Source organism: Passer montanus, unplaced genomic scaffold, assembly GCF_014805655.1.
Source record: "Passer montanus isolate IOZ18808 unplaced genomic scaffold, ASM1480565v1 scaffold176, whole genome shotgun sequence".
Classification (NCBI taxonomy): Eukaryota; Metazoa; Chordata; class Aves; order Passeriformes; family Passeridae; genus Passer; species Passer montanus.
Window position 1 is genome coordinate 272,533 of NW_024364937.1, and position 22,038 is coordinate 294,570.

The 22,038-nt window shown below is 39.8% G+C and overlaps 1 protein-coding gene across 1 annotated transcript in view; it reads right to left on the reverse strand.

Annotated features, from left to right (window-relative positions):
- The window catches only part of DNAI1 (dynein axonemal intermediate chain 1), a 136,690-nt gene that overhangs the window by 101,303 nt on the left and 13,349 nt on the right, over positions 1–22,038 (reverse strand). The window contains exons 3-12 of the mRNA XM_039704494.1: positions 21,402–21,488; positions 20,416–20,496; positions 18,533–18,659; positions 17,049–17,149; positions 16,089–16,271; positions 14,495–14,554; positions 12,293–12,427; positions 4,803–4,890; positions 3,942–4,059; positions 1,681–1,724 (exon numbers count right to left, since the gene is read on the reverse strand). Coding sequence (XP_039560428.1) covers positions 1,681–1,724; positions 3,942–4,059; positions 4,803–4,890; positions 12,293–12,427; positions 14,495–14,554; positions 16,089–16,271; positions 17,049–17,149; positions 18,533–18,659; positions 20,416–20,496; positions 21,402–21,488 — 1,024 coding nt within the window. The remainder of the gene's footprint in view (positions 1–1,680; positions 1,725–3,941; positions 4,060–4,802; positions 4,891–12,292; positions 12,428–14,494; positions 14,555–16,088; positions 16,272–17,048; positions 17,150–18,532; positions 18,660–20,415; positions 20,497–21,401; positions 21,489–22,038) is intronic.

The window sequence follows — 22,038 nt, forward strand, 5'->3', positions numbered from 1 at the left end:
CCCACCACTCTGGAGTGGTGTCAACCTACAGTAAACAAGGGATCTTTTGTTTCAAAAAGTACACTTTAGGCAGCAGGACAAATGTGTTACTTGTCTTTTGGCAGTGCTCCCAAATGCCTACTGCACAGAAGATTGGTGATGTAATTATGGCCACAGCAGACCCAAAGATATCCCAGCCGTTGTGAGACTCTAGGATCATTTCCTCTGGGCTGGATTTATCTCACCTCACTTTAGTCGCCTAAGAGACAATTAAAGTGAGGTGAGATAAATCCAGCTAGGTGCTCTGCCTCGGCTCAGTTGTGAGCAGGGATCACCCCTTCCAGAGAGCCACTTGGCTCCTCCCTTGAACATCAGGATGGATGGCCTCCGGATGTGCTGATCCCTCCGTGCTGACTAAAGGGGGAGCCGAGAGCAGAGACAGCTCTCAGCTCTTAGCTGCCTTCAGCAGGTTCAGACAAGCTATACCCTCTGTCCTCTATAAAAATGGGGTAAGATCATCTCTGGCTCTCATGATAATCTCATGGCAAATCACTGAGTTAGAGTCTCACTCCCTTTGCATCTCTGTATTGCCTTTGGCACAATGGACCCTGGTAGAACAAACTAATACTTTTGCACAACCCAGAAAGCATACTGGTCTTGCCTAGTGTATGAAGTGTACGAAATTAAAACAATTAAGTGAATAGGTTGTGGAATAGGTTAAGCAGGGAGATTACCTTCCTTGAACTTGTATCTCTCCTCTGCCACCTGGCTGGGAGGGCAGTGAGAAGGCACTGCTAAATTCCTGCACTCTCTCAGCACAGAGATTTGAGAACAATAAGATTTTGCTCGGCTGTACAAGGCAAGGACATCCTGAGCATTTCACACCATGCTTCTTTTCCCAAAAGCTGATTCTAATCTGTTTTTTAGAATAGCTGCTGCCTGCAGAATTAAAAAGAGTGTCAGGCCAATTTAGGCATCTTGGCAAACTAACAAGAACATTTCCAGACTCAGATGGAATGAAAGTCAAAAGAAAAATGTAAATTTAAAAGGAAAATGAAATTTTGCAATATTGCAAGCTGAACACAGTCCTTACCAGTATAAATAAAGACAACCCATCTGGTTCCATGGTCAGAGCACAGAAAAAGACATAAGAATAAAGACATATTTGGGATGATATCAAAGTTTCCTGTAGCTAGCCTAGCCAAGTATCTTACACCAACATGTATCAATTGTTTAAATTGAGAAGGTCAGCAAATACAGGTCTGTCCCCTTGTATGTACTCAGCTCCCCACAACTCACATCTATCAGCTTACTGAATCAGGTGGTTTATCCCTCCAACAGCAAACTGGTCCTCCCTGAATCTATCTAAACTCTTTTGAAATCATGGACATTTCTGTTCTCCTGACCACAAAGAAAGAAAGAATAGTTCAGCAATTCCATTACATATCACATTATCCTGTTTTAAATTTGGTTTAGTCCTACAGTAATTGCTGTCTATGGCTATGTATTTCTGAATGTTCATGTCCTGGAATGGAAAGGCCTAATCCCTGTATTGAGGCAAATCTCAATTTATTGCTAAGAAATTAGGTGAGTCCTTGCTATGAGATGCAATCAATGGCTCAGAGGATTGTCTGAATTGATCTCAGAGCACTTGATAAATATTTTAAATCTCTCAGTGATTCTTTTGCATTTAATACTTACAAGAACCATACCCCACTGCAAATAGGTCCTTGTACTTTGGATTCCTGTAATGAGAAAATATATATAAGATGGCATTTATTATTAACCATGTAGTTCCACAGCAATAAACAGTGTCTCACACATTAACTTTAGAGTTCATTCTCACAGGACTACCCTCAGTCTGAGGGTTCTGCCCTTTGACCATATGCACTAATAAAGTTTGTGAGTAACTTGTCCAAACTCACAATGCACGAAAATGCAGAACATTAGAAGATCAAAACAGTAGAATGAAAAAGATAAAAAGACACACATGTCAATCTCCAGCACTTCTTGGCTTATCCATTTCATAATTGCGGGAAGCTCACTTTTAAAAATGAGATCTTTGAGGAAAGTGAAAAGACGGGAATATATTGGTTTTCAGTGTTCAGTGGCAAGAATTAAAGAGTTTCTAAATCAATAAACTCACTTTCCCTACCTCTTATCAAATTATGAGAGATGCTTCCAGAGACAGCTATCAGTTCAGAAATTCATGTCACAACCACAAATCAGGAAGGGAAATTCCCTTCTGACCCAGGCAGGGAACATTTTATTTCCTGTGGCAAATACTGGCAATGAGCAATTAGCCATCTACTAGGTGTTCTAAAGTTCCTTTACTTGAAAAACATCTACTCTCTCTACAATTTCTTCTGTAGGTGGTAGATTGCTATAGGTAGGATTTCCATGGGACAAAGACCAGTACTGTCGTTATCCCTGAGCTCACACAGCACAACCAGTGGGTAACAATTCCATGAAATTAAACGTATGTGGAAATTATCTATGAGTATTGTCTCTGACTTGCTACTATGAATTGGTAGAATAAACCCACTTCTCTTTTCATTTCTCCTTTTTCATTTGGGCTAATACCTAGGCATCCTAATGCTCTTATTCTTTTCACTAAATGCACCATCACTGCTAAAAATGAGAGAATAAAAATTGAATTAGAAAAGCTTATTCCATAACGCAATTTGGAGTAATTTTTCCAATTTCAGAGCCATCTTTCTCTTATCATTTCCTGGGGACAAATTTAATAGCAGTATAAACTACCTATTAAAGATGCCTTTTCTCCCAATTTTGCTTCCAATTTTTACTGTTATCTGTAATTTTCACACAACTGCATGCTTGATACTCTCTTACATAATACCACAGTGGCTTGAAAGGCAGAACATGGCAATCCTGCTCTGTCTCTATCCTTGTCAAGGTACAAACCTGCTCACACAAACAAGTAAGAGGAAACCTAACTGCACAGGGCACAAGGAGCATAGGGCAGGGTCTGACTAGGTATGTCTCATGCTCAGTGCATGAACCAAGCCAGTTCTGAGGAGCATCAAGCATGTTAAAAAGGGAAAGGACTCATTTGTGTTGGTGATAAGTGTTGTTTTTTTCACAGTAATAACCATAGCAATAATATTTCAGAACAAAAGAGAGTAGATTTGCAAGTATCAGTGATCATTTTTGGACTGACCAAAATATGTGAAAGTGGACTGCAGGGCAAATGCCTACTGCACTGAACTGCACAAGATCCCAACACACAAATACCTCTCTTGTCTGGAGGGGAAGCCCTTGTGTGAGGAGTGGCTCAGGTTCCTTGGTCTGTTCAGCCTGGAGAACAGGAGACTGAGGGGAGACCTCACTGCACTTAAAATATCATTGTGAGGAGGAGGGGCAGACACTGATCTCTCCTCCGTGATGAGCAGTGACAGAAGCCAAGGGAATGGCATCAAGCTGCATCAGGAGAGAGCTACATTCAATCTTATAAAAAGGCTCTTCACCCAGAGGGTGGCTGGGCACAAGAACAGGCTCCCCAGGGAAGTGGTCACAGCACCAAGCCTGACAGAGTTCAAGTGTTTGGTCAACACTCAGGTACGTAGCAGGATTTTTGGGGCTGTTCCATGCAGGGCTGATTCCTACAGCATACTGTCCAATGATATGATGTATCTATCCCAGCTTTTCCAAGAAAGGACTCTTCTTTGCCCTGTTAACCACACTCACTTTCCCCAGTGCTGCACAGAGCCTGCTCTGCCTTCAGTTTCTGCTGAAGGGCACAAGCCTGTCACATTCAGCCTTACACAATCTTCTCTGCAACCAGAAGCACCAGGCACGTTTCAGTGCTGCCCAAGCAGCTGACTGTAATAAATCAAATCCGTGTTCCCAGAGAAATCAGCCTTGCCTCATAAGATCCCTTTACATTCCATTCTACTGCCCTGCCCAACAGTCGAGATTAAGTTTGGAATGAAGAGACTTACCAGGAGAGGGCAGTAACTGCAAGTTTCTTGGTTTTTTCATACTGAAACTTCCAGAGTGGGAGGAGGGTTCCTTGCTGGCCTCTGTATTCATCGGATGCATCCTCAAAATATTTAAAATCTAAACAAAACAAAACAAAAAAAGATCAAGGAAAAGGTCCCATTATATAAATCAGAAATAAATCAGCACAGTTGAGTGTCAAGGAAGCTTTAAAAGACAATCTGTTATTCTCACAGCCTCTGCACAACCCAATTGTTAATGTAAAATCTATCTCAGTTCTTAAGTCCCGACTCCAAACCAGCAACTCAGCCCTTTAAATGCATTTTAACAAGTCCTTTCACACATAAGAAAAATAAAAATCAAACTGATTATCAGCAGACAAAGAATTAATAGAAAATAGAAGTCCTGAGCAAGGTGCGACCTCAGGCCACTCCCAGAGCTGGACATGGCCCTTCAGGAGGAAGATGAGCAGAGACAGCAAGATGACTCTTGTGAAATGACATCAAGAGTGCATTGCCACGGCTGGTATGTGAGCAGGGATCAGCTCTGCTCAGGCTGCTGTCACTAGCACCTTCATCCAGGAGCAAAGTACCTGCTGAGGGAAGGAAGTGCTGCAGGGAGGGCAGTGCTCACCAGAGCAGCTGTCCCCAGCCAGCTCAGAGCAGGGCTAATGTGGCATGGTCTTTGCATGCCCGTGGTCTGATGTACTATTTGCCTTGTGTGAGTCAGCAGGTTCCTAGATCTGCTCATTTTACTTCTGTTTTTCTATTCTGTCCTGTCCTGTCCTTGCTGTAGCTGTAGGTACTTATCTGCAGGAGTGATGCTTGAGACTTGAGTTAGAAGCACCTCTCAGTGGGCCATACCTTGTGCAATGTCATCATACGTGTTCAGGTTCACCATCCGCTCCGCTATTTTAGCAGCCTTTGCGACCTTGCTTAGAGAATCAACGTGCTGAAGAGAAAAGAAAGGAAGAGAAAATGTATTTCCTGTCTGTTTACAGGTGCCTCAGACCTCATGTGACTGAAAAACTTGAGTCCTTTGATCTTGAATATAGATTAATTTGAAATATGTCATACCAGAACCCAATATACAGGCACTTGAAAAAATGTAATTGCTTTATTATAAATTTAGCAAGATGCCATCCACAGCTGAGCTGCAGTAACTTCAGGGTTTGTTCCTGATTTAGCTCAATACAGGTACTTACCTACAAAGGTAGATAAGAGCCTTGTCTTTCAAGGTAAGTCCTGACAGGATGACCTAAAAGGACACAGATGATTCCTACCTCATCTCGCTGAGTAACAGTTCATCAGATTTGGTGATGAAATCAGAGGGGTTTGGTAATGCAGGAACACTCTCTCATCTCTACCTGGAGAGCTCTAAGGTCTCATGTACTAAGTAAACACCACAGGATTTAGGAGTCCTTCAGTCAATTGCTAGGTAATTCCAACCTGATCCATTCACACATCCATGGACAAGTGGATAAAAGAGAGTCCAGCAGGGGCTGTTTGTCTGTCAGCAGGTGGCTGGTTCATATGCTTATCTGACAGAGCCCTGTGGCTGATCACCATATCCTACTAAACTCCATTCTCAACTATTTTTTGTGAGTGTGCTCTCTATACTCTGTGTATGTGAGACCACTAGTGAAATCCAAACTGGACTAACTAGAGAGAAGGACAAGTCAGGGTGCTAGCAGTGGGAAGGACAAAGCTTGAAAGTCCAAGTGCTGACCATGTAAGTATGTCATCACAGTTCTGTACAATGATGTCAGAATGCCAAGGCAAACACAAAGTACTCTGAGACCTTGCTGCACCAGTACCTGAATCCCCATCCAACTACTGCTGCCCCAAAGCCCCAACAGTGTTCCAAAGTCTTTAATTTCCAAGCCCCTGCTATGAACTGATGGCTGCCAGCACAGTAGGATTTCCTTCATAGTGACAACACTGAGAAGAAACATGCCAACCTTGCCACAGCTCAGAGAGTGTCCTGAATATGAAAAGAAAAAGTTTAATGGATTGACCAAACTACACCACACAGTCAGAGTCAGAAATAGGAACATGACTTCAGGTTATGTCTGTCCCTCTGCTTCTTTTCTGGGCTCTGCAGAGACTGAAGGGAGATTGAGTCTCAATCAAACAGCACAAAGTTAAGAGGGCTACACAGAGATGACAGAACAAAAGAGAAAAATTTCTACTGTTACATTTTTTATAAATCTATGGTTTGCTTACACCTCCAGTAATGTGTTCAGTCCTCTCTTCCCAGACTAGAAAAAATTAAGTAGAACTTGAAACCAAGTTCAGAGAAAGGCAGATGAAGGCAGAGGATTCTGCCCCTCAGTTCCACTGTGGTGAGACCCACTTGGAGCATCCAGCTCTAGACTCCCAGCACAGGAATGACATGGAACTGCTGGAGTGAGTCCAGAGGAGGCCATGAACAGGATCAGGGGCTGGAGCCCCTCTCCTATGGAGATAGGCTGAGAAAATTGGGGTTGTTCAGCCTGAGGAAGAGAAGGCTCTGGGGAGAGCCTTAAAGCACCTTCCAGTCCCTAAAGGGAAGCTACAGGAAATATAGGGATGGACTATTTATCAGGAAGTATAGTGACAGTGTTTTAAAATGAAAGAGGGTAGATTTGGATCAAATGTTAGGATAAAATTCTGTACTGTGAGTGCGTTGAGGCACTGGCACAGGTTGTCCAGAGAAGCTGTGGATGTCCCAGCTCTGGAAGTGTTCAAGGCCGGGTTGGACAGGGCTTTGAGCAACCTGGTCGAGAGGAAGGTGTCCCTGCCAATGGGACAGTTGTCAGAACAAGATGATTTTTAAGGTCCCTTCCAACCCAAATAATTATATTAATTTATTATGTTATTCCATAAATTTTATTTTTGTGGAGTGTCAGTGGAAAGCAGGCTAAAAATTAAAAAGAAATAAAACAAAAAACAAAACAACCTTGTAAATGCAGAAGCAATATATTATTAAATATTTGTTTTTTCTGCAAAGCAGCAAACTCTCCAGATGAATCAAAAAAATTTAAGTCAGCTTTTCTGTCAGGTAGCTATCCTGTTAACAACATATCTATGACTACATTTTTGACATTATAAGTGGATGAGAGTAAGTTCTCTCTCTGTATCCTGTCCTGTTTCAGATTTTATTTCTTCTGTATGGTGCTGAAATAAATCTTCAGAGGAAGTGCTAGGCCTAATTTCTCCTTCTTTAAAAAAAATTCTTTTTGAAACACACTTTTCCACCTTAGGCCAATTCTGAGCTAGCTAGCCAAGTACAAGGAGAGCTCATAGGATAACACGTTTGCTATGTTTATTTCTGCGCATAAGTTATTTTCAGAAAAAGCAATAATGTTAATTGAATCATATGTAAAATGGATAATGGGCTAATACTTCGGTAAAAAATGTCTTGGTCTTGCTCTGTAATTCCTTATCACTAACTGCTTCATACTTGCCTCTCAGCTTCTGGCTAGTCGCAATTGTGTCTCCCATAAACTGAAGCATGAAAAAAAGATTCTGCTAGTGTTAACTGTGTATCCAGGAGACAAACCTCACCCTGAAACCAGTGCAATATCCACTCATACCTCTAGCAATATATATACTGTGACTAGAAGAGCCCCTGGTTTGCAAACAAAGAAGCAGAGTACAGGGCTGCTGTCATTTGTTGCCCAGCCAACACCTGAATGCAAACACCAACTGTAAATCCCAAATAAAGTCCTCTAGCTCACATCATGCCAAGCAGTTATTAAATTCCATAACTGTACTCATCTCTTCTTTTCACTCTTTGTGTTTAATTCTAACAAGCTGCAAACAGAAAATTGAAGACAGGGAAGCTGGCAACAACTCTTGCACTCTTCAGGATGACCAGGAACAGGTGAACAATAATGGGAAAGTTAACTGCATTCTAAATTCATTGGTTACATGAAAAATTATAGTAGCCATCATCCAAGAGCTTCCAAATGCTATTTGTGACCCTGTGGGCTGTCTTACTGGGCACATCTCAGACAGGGATAATGCTACTGTGAGATAGACAAATGAGACAGAACTTCACATGATTCAGGAATGCACATTTCTCTGTTAAATATAAATTTTGTTTGGACTTTTTAGGACAATGATCAACCACCTCCCACTGCAGAAAACTCTTGCTTTAATTTCCTATTTTAATTAATGTATTTTCTATTTTAATTTTTATATTCCTAATAGTTGGACAGCATCAGTATCTCTGTTGGCACTCTCCTCTTCCTTAGTAATTCTCTCTCTCTCTCTGTTATTCAAATCAGAGTCCCTACCTACCTTTGTATTAACAGACAAACATGCTAAGATTTTCTTGTGTTGTATATTCAAGCTTTCGATTTCTTATATTTTCCATATCTATGCAGCTTTGTAATCATTGAAAAGTGATGAACAAAATCACATATCCCTGTCTATTCCTGAAAAGGTATCAGCCCACCTTACATAACATAAATACCTTTGCTATTCAACACAGGGTAAATTCCAGCAGTGGACTTGTCTCTCATAGCCACATCACAACTCCCCAACCAACCTGGAGTTGCTGGAGAAACACACTCAGGTTTCTCTTTCATTGCAGACTATAAGCCTGCTCCTTACCAAAGATTGTTTCAATACTCCAAAATGAAGTCTTCCACTCCACCAGTCCCTCCCAAGCTGTACTAACAACATTTCTGGTCTATCTAATAATTGCCTAATGGCACTATAGCAATAGTTTACAGAATTCCAGCTAGACTACCGTTCCTCTACTTTGCTTGTTCAAGAAAAACACAACTTGCTTTTCATTAAAGAAAGAAATTAGATTATTTAGACACAGCCTGCCTTTGGTAAATATGCACTATTTTATTCCATTTCATATTTAATCCCTGTTCTGTATTTTTTTTCCTCCTTATTAATTCTGTTGCCTCATGTGCTGGTAAAGGTCAGACTAACGGTGTAGTTTTTATCTCTCTTGCAACAATATGTCCTTGTTATGGTCCAATCACATTGCTCCACCCCTCTTTGCACAGATTCATTCAAAGCCCTTAATGCCAGACTTGTGTTTTCATGCCTTGCCATCTAAGGGTGAGAGGAGCCTGCACTAATTACATTAAGCTCTTTGCATTTTGCTTCTGCCTCAAATACTGTCATTTCTAAGTTCATTCAAAAACATAAGGAGGGTTATGGATCAGACCAAGCAAGTCTCTGGGTCAGAACTGTGGAATCACAGAATCATTTGGGTTGAAAAAGACCTTTAAGATCATTGAGTATCCTCCCTGTAGTCAGAGCTGTAAACAGATGGCATAGGAACAGAAAAGCAGGACAGGCAGATACAACACTTCTTCCCAGTTAGCTCTGCTTCCAGATATTTTCAGCTCAGAAAATTTAATATCATTCCACTTTGGTATTCTGTGCTATCCATGGTCTGTGTACTGCCTTGACTAAATACCGAGGAAAAGTTCCAAAAGTTGTATCACTGCTATTAGATGTAGCACACCCTTTCCCCTCTAGTTCCATTTGAGTGAGATGCACATGGAGAGATTTCTAGTTCTTCATTACAGTCTCCAGTCAAATACTTTCTATTATTCCAATTTCTATTCCATCATACATCTTCTTTATAAAATTGTCACCCGTCCTTCTGTTGAAATTCTTGGTTATCTCCCTTCCTTTCCTGTTGGCTGCCTCTGTTGTCTGTTTTGCTAAACCACATCTTTCTTGCTTTTCCTAGCAAGAAAGCTGCAATGCACAGCTTCATTTTACTTCTCTTCCCCTAGTGAGAAGCTTCTGTCAAGAACTGTCAAGGCTCCCCTCTCCTCCCTTCCCCTCCCCTCTTTTCTTCTCTGCTTTTCTAGTCTTGCACTCCTTTGACCTCTTATTCAGTACCAGTACTGTTTTCTCAGCTTTTTCATTCACTATATTTTTAAATTCTCATCTAACTCCTACCATAATTTCCAGCTGTGGCTCTAGCTCTTGGATCTTCCCTTTCATGCCTCCTACCATAGCAACAGGTTCCATGAGAGACCCACCTGTGATGATAGCCACTCATTTTATCCTCTTTTTTCCCTTGGATTAAATCTGGCGCTATCTCAGTAGCTATCATAGTTTTTCTTGCTAATATCTAGCCTGACCAAAACAATGGTGGGAATTAATTGTGGCTTCTAGCCACTGCAGCTTGATCCAGATCAGCCATATCTCCTGCTTGATGTTCCACAGTTCCCTTCAGCAATGACCAAGCACAGTTTGGCCTTAAAAAGCACTCAGCTGGAGAAGCTCTGTTTCAATTAGCATGGTGTAACATATGCAATGTGTGAGTTAGCAGCTCCACAAAACCTACTTCTCCATTTGCTAACTTGAGGTCAGAAATACAGATTCTGATGCCATTAGCCTTTAATTTCTGTATATTTACATCTACTTACAACTGTTGTAAGTCTGATTTGAGCTTTGGAGTATTTCAGGTTGCATTTTTTCCAATTAATGAATGAAGAATTCATCAGGTTTTTCATACACTTCATGTTGGTTGATCAGCCTCACAGAGAACCTCAGTTTGGGACACTAGCCCTGCATAAAGAAGCTTTTCATTTCACTTATTCACTGCATCGACTTTTTGGCTTCCCTTCAAGACCCCTGGAAAGTGTTAAGCATGAAAAGCAAAACACCAAAGGGACAGATAACATGAGTGACTGGACTTCAATTTCCCACTGTTGTCAGCGGAGTGGGCAGCAGGTGCTTTACAATACATTTTCACTTTATTTTCATTTATCTTTTAGCAGGCCACCCTTTAAGCCTGCAATTGCAATGTTGACTTGAGGCTGAATTCTCCAAAACATACTCAGGTGAAAGGTTCACTGGTTTTCAAAAGGGCTGAATTTCCATGGCATAGTCCATAGGAAGATGCCTATCAGAACATGTTCCTGGTCTGTTTATACTGTAAGGTTTATGCTGGCACAGTGCTGCTTCATGGCTAAACCAGCCAAATCCTCTGTACTTATATTGCCCATATGGTAGGAAAGAGTTAAAGCCAGTTTCAGGAATCAGCTCTTATTACAGACACACACACACACAGACACACACAGAGACACACACACACACACACAGATATATATACTCAGACACATACATTATCTATCTATCTATCTATCTATCTATCTATCTATCTATCTATATCTATATCTATATCTATATCTATATCTATATCTTATGTTGATATGTCTACACCTGTTCTAGGAGAAAGTTATGAACTGATTTCCATGATTCTGTATTATAATTCTTAGAGTATCTTGCTCCAGTCATTAAAGAAATTATTTCTAAATTGTCTACCTTAGACTGGGGAAGAAAGAACCAGCCAGCTAAACCATAATAGAAGCTTCCTGAACCCCTTGAAAACATTTTGGAACATGAGGATATTTTTCAGGGTTGCCATATTGTCCTACATATATCGTACACTTGGGGTTTGAAGTGAGACAATATTTTTAAGATGGGGATACAGTTACTTTGATAGAAGAAACTGTTGGTTCCACAAGGCACTCCTAGGTTACTCCTGACTCTGGATTAGGAGTCAGTATTACCCTCACAGCAAGGTCACAGCAACAGCTCGGGGCATGGCAGGTGTTAGGACACCTGATAGTCTGAGATGCATATCACTTAGGTATCTATAATTAGAAACTGTATAAATTGTAATGCTATAAAATCATTAAAAGTTAAAATTTAAAAATCGTGAGAAGTATTTTACTACAGTGCTGTATTTTGAAATAATCCTAAATTGCAGTGCCTTTCAGATTGAAACATTGTATGTAAAACCATCATCCCTTACAATTCTTTGAAAAATCAGAGTCTATAATTAGAAACTGTATAAATTGTAGTGCTATAAAATCGTTAAAAGTTAAAATTTAAAAATTGTGAGAAGTATTTTATATAAACATTTCAAAATACAGCACTACAGTGCTGTATTTTGAAATAATCCTAAATTGCAGTGCCTTTCAGATTGAAACATTGTATGTAAAACCATCATCCCTTACAATTCTTTGAAAAATCAGAGTGTTTCTACCTATTCTGTTCTTTTATCTCTCACACAATAATAAAAAATGTGAAACAAACACAGTGCCCAAACCCCAAAAGCTACATATCTTGCTTGGAAATGAGGTTTGAAAATAAGATTATGTGAAATCCAAATCCTGTTTTATACAGCACAACAGAAGTCCTATTTTGGGAATTCAATTTCTAACAAAAACTGACTTTTGCATTTTCTAAAGGTGTTATTTGCCTACTAAGACAACAAGCTACACAGCCAGCATGATTTACTTTCACCTGACTTCCTCTACAAATGCACCCACCAGCACTTTGAACAATCTTTTTCCCCACATTATGAAACATACCGGTGGCTCCACATAGGATAACTTTCTTCCAGATTTCACATCTTCTTTCTTTACTGTTGTAGGTTTTACTTTTTCTTTCTCTTTTGCCTTTTCTATTCTCTCAAGTTCCTCCATATAGGCATCATAGATAAACCACTGAGAGACAGACAGAGGCAGGATTTATCAAGACCTGATCATATTCCTGAGAACAGCCAGCTACACCATCACAAAAAAATATTATAGTCATCACAACAGTACCGCTGCTGCTGGAATTAGGTGAACATCTGTCTTCTTACACAAAAAGTGAAGAGTTGAGGTCCAGGATTTTTCAAGAATGATGGAGCACGTCCTATTTTAAGAACATATTACAGCGTGTTCCTGTATTTCTTTCCTACAACACTCTACTTGCTTCTTTGACTCTGTACCTTTATTTTTGCAGGACTTTGTTTTTGGCTAATTTACCAGTGTTTAGCAGGAAACATGCATTAAACATTTGCTTTATGACATTTCTCATGTGGTGTTGGAAAATTAAATTGTAGTTGCTTAACACAATTTAAATTTGGACTCCAACTCTGCAGCATATGATCAAATGGAAACTGAGAGCAGTTTTACATTTTCTGCTATGCCACATGCCACACATGTCTTACTTGAGTAGATCCAAAATAACTTATCTTAAGAATTATTCATTAGTATTGAAATCCTAGTATTGTATCTGAAGCAGGTATATTTATTTCAGGACAAAACAAAAGGCAATCTGACACATTAGCTTAGGATAAGGAGTATGATTCAAATATAGAATATAGACTAGAACATTGAAATAAAGGTAGCAGAACTCTTTGGGAAAAAAAAAAAGCCCAAACTGTATTGTGTTGTAAATTTGCAGAAATGAGATGGAAAGATGTTCCAAACATCAGGGAAAAGACAAAGAAGATGAAACAAGTATGAGAAGGAGTAGAACAGAAAAGTTTGGAATAGGGAATTGTTAGCATAAGAAAGAACATAAAGGAAAAAAGAGCTGAGGGGAAAAAAGAGTTTATATAAAACCACTATTTTAGACCCACTGAATATATAAAAAGAAATCAAAGGAACCCTTTCCTCTTAGCTTTCAAACATGTAATGCAAAATCTTAATCAGGGGCTAATTATTTTAAAGATCTCTGTTCTAAGTCTCGGGACATCTCACTGTAAGGAAAAAAAAATGGAAGAAAACTCCATCTGGAGGGAGAGGAGATCTCAGGCAAATTACTCTGTAATTTCAGGTTCAGGAATAGAATAGATTACAGTTTTTAACCTGACAGAGATACCTCCGCTCCCCTTCCTATCATTTTCCCATGCCAGCATTTTTTAAATTGCTACCATTATGTTACAGTATCTTCTCCCATTCCTCCACTCTCTGATAACAAAATGGTGTTTTCAATGCCAGTTTGATACATTAGTTTGAAACAATGTTTATATCTGTGACAAACACAATTACATTTTACAAATATCTGAGAATTAATCAGCAGAATTGAAAGATTCCCTTTCCTCTGAAAGCTGTAACATATTTCTTGTGTGAAATTTCAATCAAAATATTTTATTTTACATTTTTAAGGGATGCAGAAAATGCTACAGAGCCTTTCACCATGAATAGACAGGCACACTTCTGCTACATAAAGCAGAATTAAGTCTCTTGCAACAGGTCTTCCACATTCCTTATGCTGTAGTTCTCACTTGGTTCAGCTTCAGGCTTTAGAAACCTGCTTTTGCATACTGCTAAACTTAGAGTAAAAACTCAAGTGCCACATATGCCAAATTCCTAACAATACTCCAAGAGAGAGCTATATCCCTACAGGAGCCAGTACCCTGCAGGCTGCAGCTCACCTCTTGCTGAATCCAAAACTATTCTCACCCTGTCGTTTCCCTGTTCCCCATCACTTAAGACTCTCTAAAGCAGAAAGGTCAGGGTGGCTGGCAAAAAATAAACCAGTGAAAAGCATCTAAACTGAGACACTTAACCTTAGAAATATAAACCATGAGCAAGTTCACCCATTCAGGCAGAAGAGAGGGTCATACTAGTGTGCTGTCAGAGTCAAATGGGAGACCAAAGCCACAGTAAAGGAATTCATTCCACTGCAAGGAATGCAAACAGAATAATTTGGTTTTAACTTTCTCACACTTCAATTTCCACAATATAGTCTATACAACTTTAAAGATAAAAAGGAGATAGATAGAGATATAGATTTACCTGGTTAACATTGGCTGAGAAAGTTTCAAAAGGTGCAGGGTCAGTTTGCAATCCTTTTTCCTGAAAAAAAGACAAAGCTTGAAGAAGCATAATCTCAGTATTGAAGCCTCTGCAGTGCCACAGTCTAGTTGTGGAAACAGTCTGCATGAATAACTTGATATCCAAATGACTCCTAGGGTACTGTATAAATCGGTTATGACATCCTACCAAATTTGAAAAGTTTTGTCCTATATATTAAAAAGCCAGTTGGATACAACAATCAGAAAAAAAGAATTGAACAGAGTCAATTCATCTGATGCTACTGAAATAATATACCACCCTTACATCAACATTTTGATATAAATTAATATATTTCTGTGAAACGATCCCTTAACAGAACAGCTTCTTCTTTCAAAAAACTTTTGTGTCAGAAGAATTTTAAGAAGCTGCCTGTAGCATTTCATTGACCTCTGAAATGAATATATCTCAGAGGTGAAAACTGCACGTCGAAGTACTAGCACTTAGCAGTACTATGCAGCTATTTAAGGTCTATATTCTGCTTTCAAAGGCATAGAATCATACAGAGACACACAAGCTTCTCCCAGTATAATCATTGGGAAGAAGAGAATATTCAGATCTGGGAACAAAGAAATGAGAAATTCCATGGCTTCCACTGGGATTTTTGAAAGATGCAGAATCTTAGCTCAAACATCATAGCAAGCACCCCACTGCTGGACAAACTCTCTTGAGATCTTCTGTCTACAGCAGCACTGTAACGCATACATCTCTCCAAGTCCTTCACATGTAAAGACATCTAACCCCAGGTGTAATGGCTGTAAGACAACAGACAGGCTCTTTGGGGAAATACACACTTCAATTGCACCAAGGAATACAAAATAATTTTCTGGAACTTGTATACCTGGTGTAGGAAACTCCTTTTTGAGCACTCTGTCAGGAGCCAACATCACCACGATTGCTCAGTCAGAAGGCCCCATGAAAACATGCTCACAGGCAATGGCTGTAGGCTCAGCAAAAAGCTTAGAGAAGGAACATAAGGGTTTGGGTCTGTACTTACTGGAAAGTGCATGCAGAGTGGGAGGGAGATATACCATGTACAAGAAGTACGGATTTGTCACACTTACATAAGTTTGTTACTCTAGTACCCATGTTTAATACAAGCCCAAAAACATTTGACCTTTTAATATATGGAGATGATATAGTATCTATTATATCTCTGCTCCATTAATAAGAATTGAAGTACAAGACCATAAAAGTACACAGTGACAAACAGAAACTGCTTTCACACATTCCAAGTATTCAGCTGCTACCCTAACATTGCTCCATACTTTTTTTCAGATGAGAAAATAGACATGAGAAATATGTCCAAGTAGAGGCTTAAGGATTTACAGTAGCATTAAAACCTTTTGTAGGCTGTCCAAGAGTTCACAAGGCAAGAAATTTTCTGTCACTATTATCATTACACCAAATGTTTTACAATAGTACAACCACTATACCTTTTTTCCTAACAGTATTGACACATCACAGGATATGACACAAACTACATTCCCTCCCAAAGGAAAGATCCTCCAAGTCACTGAAGGAGACAGCAACATACCCGCAGAGGATAGTGGTATGTAGTTGAACCTCTCTCAATGAAGTTGAACTGGTTTGCAAGCTTCCTTTCTGGTGCTTTTTGGGGAGGATGCTCTTCAGCCTCTGCTGCCTCAGCTGCTTCAGCTTCGTGTTCCCCTTCTCCCTCTCCTTCTCCTTTTCTCTCTCCCTCTTCCTCTCCTGTTGCCTGCAAGAAAGTACAGCAGTAACTTCACCCTGAAGGAATCAGTTGTCTCCTTCCTTCTTCTCAGACTGCTGGTTTCTGCTGCCTAGTGAAGGAGATTGTTACTGAAGATCCAATATTCAACATGCAAACTGGGAGACTTCCAGCACTCAGATCTATGAGACTCTGAAATTATACCTGAATGGGAATATATACATTCAAGAACGGAAATTACTTTAAAACCTGACATAAGAGAGATACCCGACGTGAGAGAGATAGCACAGCTGCCTTTGGTAAAATGGATTCAGAGACCAGAAGATTTCGTTATTAGAGTCCCATTACCCGGTGTTTTCATTTCCTTGTTAGACAAGTTTCCCCTGAAACTCTGACACTGTGGGTTCTAACACTGTGTGAGTAAGAACAAACATTCACAGGCACTCATTTCCTATCAGCCTTTAAACCAAGCCACTCCTTCTTTCATTCAGTTATGCCTGCTGCTTTCTCTCCAGATTTTTGTTTTTCCCCAATGGACATACTGTCCAGGAAGATTCCAGATCCCAGCAGATTATACTTTATTTTGATATAATATCTGGATCAAGACAGATCTGGTATGATCCCCCTACTCGCCTTTTACATCTGAAAAATGGATGCCTAGGAGAACCTGCAGGTTCTCACCTGCAGTACTGACATCTCAGACATAAAATAATCAATCACAGAAGCAAACCAATTTTATAGTAATATAATTTAAAAGGTAATACTAAAAATAAAATGGACAGCTCTTAGCTGGCTGTAGAGAATTACCTCAGCACCTTCTGTGGGTTCTTCAACTTTAGTCTCTGCCTCTTCAGTTGCCTCTTCAGTTGCCTCCACAGGAGCCTTTTCCTCCTCAACAGGAGTCTCTTCTGATGACAGAAAGGATACATGAATGAGCCCATAATAACAGGACATCTTATCCAATATTCTACAGACCTCTGTCTTCTGGAGCATTGATATACATATATATTCTTTCCTAATGCTGTATCATTTGACAACACAGTAACAAATCCCCACTTTGGAGAACAATTGTTTGCTCAAAGTCACAACAGGTCACAAGGGTATTTCTAGAATTCATTTGCAGTACTTCTGGATGAACTGAAATAAAAAATAAATGTTTTGACTCAGAGCAAACTTCTGTAACCCATTTCTGATCTGAGTAACTCTGTTTCAGGGCATCCCTTCAGCTCCAGACCTCTCTATCCTCCAGAATTGTCTGCAGCTATGCACAACTACTAAGAATGTTTTCAAGGCACACAGAAGTTATAACACTGTTGTTCTTGTTTATATGGATAAAAATTAATATACTAGTCTTGTTTTACTATGATGGATGTCTACATTCCAATGATGGCCTTGACTGTGCAGCCATAATAGCATAGAGCAACTTGAAACTAATTGGTTTGGAATCTACAAAAAGCACTGCCAAAAATCCATGATTTCATGGCATTGAAGATCCCACTAAACACTTTGCCCTACTTCAAATCATCATACATAGCTTGTTAAGTGTAAAATAAAGGATACACTGACCCTCAGAAGCTTCAAGCAAGAACTATTCTCAGGAGCTTACCCAGCGTTACCATTGTGCCTGACATTACCACCTTGACAGAACACTCATTGTAACAGAAATTCTCCCTTCACAAATAGCAGAAACACAATAAAATCACTAGCCAGTACATACTTTCTGCTGAAAATTCAAACATAGAATTCTTTACTAACAAGAGAGCTTTGAGTCTCTGGTTAATGTATCTTTTTGTCTGAACACATAAGAGTGTTGATAGTGGCTCAGATCAAAGGTCCAAGTAGTTCAGGGTTTTGTATCTCACATTGTCTGAAAGTAGATGTGTTGGTAAAAAATCAAGAATTGGTCATGCATGTGATAGTTTCCTGAAAAATCACCCAGATTCCAAACATTTCTGCTTTAATACTTTAAATCATGTCTGAAACTTTCAAAATAGTCTTGGTAGTTTAGACATGTATGTCCAACTAATGGTAGTGAAAGATGTTTAAAAGACACTAAATAACTTTGAAAATTTCACTGTTAGCATTCAAATTACTCAAAAATCACACACCATTTTCTAGACTGCAGCTAACACCTGGCTGATTATTTTTCAAATTTTGATTGCCAAGAGGTATGCAAGCCAAAGTAGGAGCTATTTAATTTTATGGTAATGCAGCATGATCATTCCATCATGTTGAATAAGAGGAACCAGTGCCTGTCTGAAAATTATTGTGAGATCAGACAAAAAAGCTACCTGCTTCAGAGCTTGATCTGATACTCTGGCGTCTGCCTTCATCTGAATCTTTGTGTATCAAGTATCCATTCAAAGTCAGGTGAACGGCTGTTTGATCCATGTCGTCCACTAGCTTGTATGCTCGTTCCTACAAAAGTAAAACCCAACAAAATCATAGAATCACATAATCACAGAATCTCGGAATGGTTTAGGCTAGAAGGGATCTCAAAAAACATCTTGTTGCAACCTCCCTGCCCTGGATAGGAACACCTTTTCCTAGCCCAGGTTGCTTAAGGCCCCATCCAATCTGGCTTTGAACACTCAGGGTTGCAGAATCCATAATTTTTCTGGGCAACCTGTTTCAGTGCCTCACTATCTTCACAGTAAAGAACAGCTTAATCTGTATAATTTAGTTTTTAGCTGCACCTAAAAGCAATTAGAAGCCACCAAAGAACACAGATAGTGTTCTTCAATAGTTTTCTTACTTTGATTTGCTTCACTATGTCAACCACAGCATAGTACTGAGCTCCCTTCAGTCATTGTGGAGAATTTGAAGATATGGATTACTGATCAACTGTCTTTATACCATAAGTATGAAAAAATCTCAGCTCCAAATGGAACAGAAGGACTTTTTTGATTCCACAAGTCTGATTTCCTTTCTCTGGAATAGTGTAATGGTTGGTTGAACAAGTACAGTAGCACAGAGGTGACTTGGGAATATTTTGCTTGGTTTTCTCTTCTCTTAGGTGTTAGTTTTGACAGGGATAATTTTCCTCACAGTAGCTTCTGTATTTTGGGGCTCTGTTTTGGATTTGTGCAGAAGACAGTGCTGAAAACAGGGGTGTTTTTGTTGTTGCTGAGCAACACTTGCAAAGTTCTGTTCCCTGCCCCATCTCATCACTAACTCACCCATCTGACCCCAGGGATATTCCATACCATATAGTGCCATGCTTAGCATATAAATCTGGAGGAAAAACAATGCTGGGGGGAAGAATAAGAATGGGAGGGGTAGGGGGATGTTTGGAATGATGGTGTGTGTCTTACCAAGTAACCATTAAGTGACATGGAGCCCTGCTTTCCTAGGGATTGCTGAACATCTGCCTGAAGCGGTGAACTAATTCCTTCTTTTGCTTTGTACAGCTTTTGCTTTCCCTATTAAACTGTCTTCATCTCAGCCCATGAGTTTTCTCACTTCTACTCCTCTGATTCTCTCCTCTGTCCTACCATTCACTACTCATGAGAGAATGAGTGAATGATTGTGTGGGGCTTAGTGGTCAACTGGGATTAAACCACGACACCTGCCTAAATCTGGGAATAATTCAATGCCAGAGTTGGAGGAGCTGTCTCCATTCCCTTTCTTTCAGGGCAAAGCCATCACTCCAACCTCCCCACGTGACTCCCTGTGTTGCTGGCTGTATATGGTAGCAGCAGAAGGCTGCTCCAGTGTGCCCTGCACATAGAAATGTGAAGGTGTGACTCCTGGATATTTTCTGGCTGTCTGTTGCTCACTCCTACTCATCATGAATAAAGCTTGTGTGATTTCACAAAACAAATTTCTGAGCTCTCCAACAATTCAGTCTTCAAGTGTGGATGCTGAGACATAATTCTTACAGACTTTGCCTTTTGTCCTTTAACCACCACAAAATGGGAAAAGTAACTACTTGAAATCAGGTGCAATTATTACCTTCACTGACAGATCTTGTTCTGTAATTACAATATTCTACTTCTACATAAATGCCTTTAGACTTCTACCCTCTACAAAAACCCTTTAAGAACCATTAGCAGTAAATATGTAATAAGATGCAGCCACATTAAAAGAAAATTTACCTAGTTATAAATCAAAGGAAAACACAAGGCAAATTAATTGCAAAAAAATCCAGTTTTATACATCATGTCATACTTACTTTAAAGTTGAATCTGACAATATTCTGGGGAATATGGGGATTATCAGCTGTCAAGGTACGTGTAACATCCTGTTTTAATTCCTTTGGAATGGAAAAAAATAGTATTGTAAATAAAACTTCACTACTAATACAATGTACAGCAACAAATCACAATGTTAATGCTTAGTTCACTGCAGATACCTCATACACAGCTGATGCCACCACAAGAACAGTGCTTGGGGCTAACCTGGTTCAGAGTGGAACCCAGAACATTCATCCTTCATACCACAGTATTTCAATGGGCTTTCTTGATTTTAATTCTTATCTAAGATATGGTAGTACTTGAAAAGTGTTAACTGCATTCTATAGGGTAAGACAGACAACTTGTGTCTTTAAAATTTACACTGTCCAAAAATAAACAATAAGTTTAGTAGCAGTACTTTCAGGATTGACCACTGTGAACAAAACAAAGGTACTGCTAACTATTTTTAGTGTCTGAGTTGGAGGACATACATAAAGCTCCCCTGTCACAGTGGTAGTTTAAGGACAGGGAACAATGCTAGAGTTTTATAAGGCTGTGAGAAGAGAGAAACAAGTGCAATTGGAAGGGTGACCAATTGCAATGCTACTGAACCAACAGAAGAAATAGCAATAAAATTGTAGGACGCTTCCCTGTCCTGTGTACTGTACACAGGCACCTGAAAAGTTATGGGCTGTCTCTGGGTCCTCCTTACGTGAGTGATGCCCCAGCCCCACTTTCACTTTCGGATTACGTCCAGGCAGTGTTTTAAGCCCAGAACTGGGTTTCACGGCTTTGTGAAAACCAAATTTTTATTTTTATTCTCCCTTTTTCTTGTTGAAGCCATTTCATATGGTACTGCAGACATTGTACTTCAGCAAGTATTGGAGTTTCACTCTTAGAGAATTTCCTCCAAAACCAATGTGTATGCTTCTGCTTATGGAGATTCACACACACCTCATGACAAGACAGGCATTGCTTTACTCACAGCTTCAGTCAGCTCCAGCTGATCTGGGGATCTGACTGCAGCCCTTGTCGACGAGTCCTCTCCTGTTTCAGGTAAGTCATCTTCATCCTAGAACAGGCACGACAAGCTCAGAAATGCAACAAGACTCTGACAGCTTTGCTCCTTGGCAAAGCAGCACTTCTTGAGGCACAGAGCAAAGAGATAAAAACAACATTCCCCCACCCATCTTTGCTTTGAGCAGAGCAGAAGAACACAAATGGCAGGCCAAAATCTGAAGATTTTCATATGGCTACACTTGCCAGCAGGAGTTCAGTGGGTTGGAGGAGCTGCAGTCTGAAGATAATTTCTGCCCTGGCACAAAACTGGATTAACTCCAATAACAAAACTCAAGTGATTCCACTTCAATTTCAGTTTAAAAAGTTGGCAATTCTGTTTCCCTTGCCACATAATACCCAAGGGTATTACAGGACTTAAGGACTACTCAAGGGTACAAGCCAAGAACCTGCAATTACTCCTGACTTGTTATTCTATAGGCTACTCTTAGAATTTAGTTTGAAATACAAAGCTGCAGGGATGTGGCTCCTGGAGAAATGTTAACCAATTTCTTGCAAAGACCAGCATGTCTCCATTCTCCCAGCAACAGACTGCTGCTCTCCCT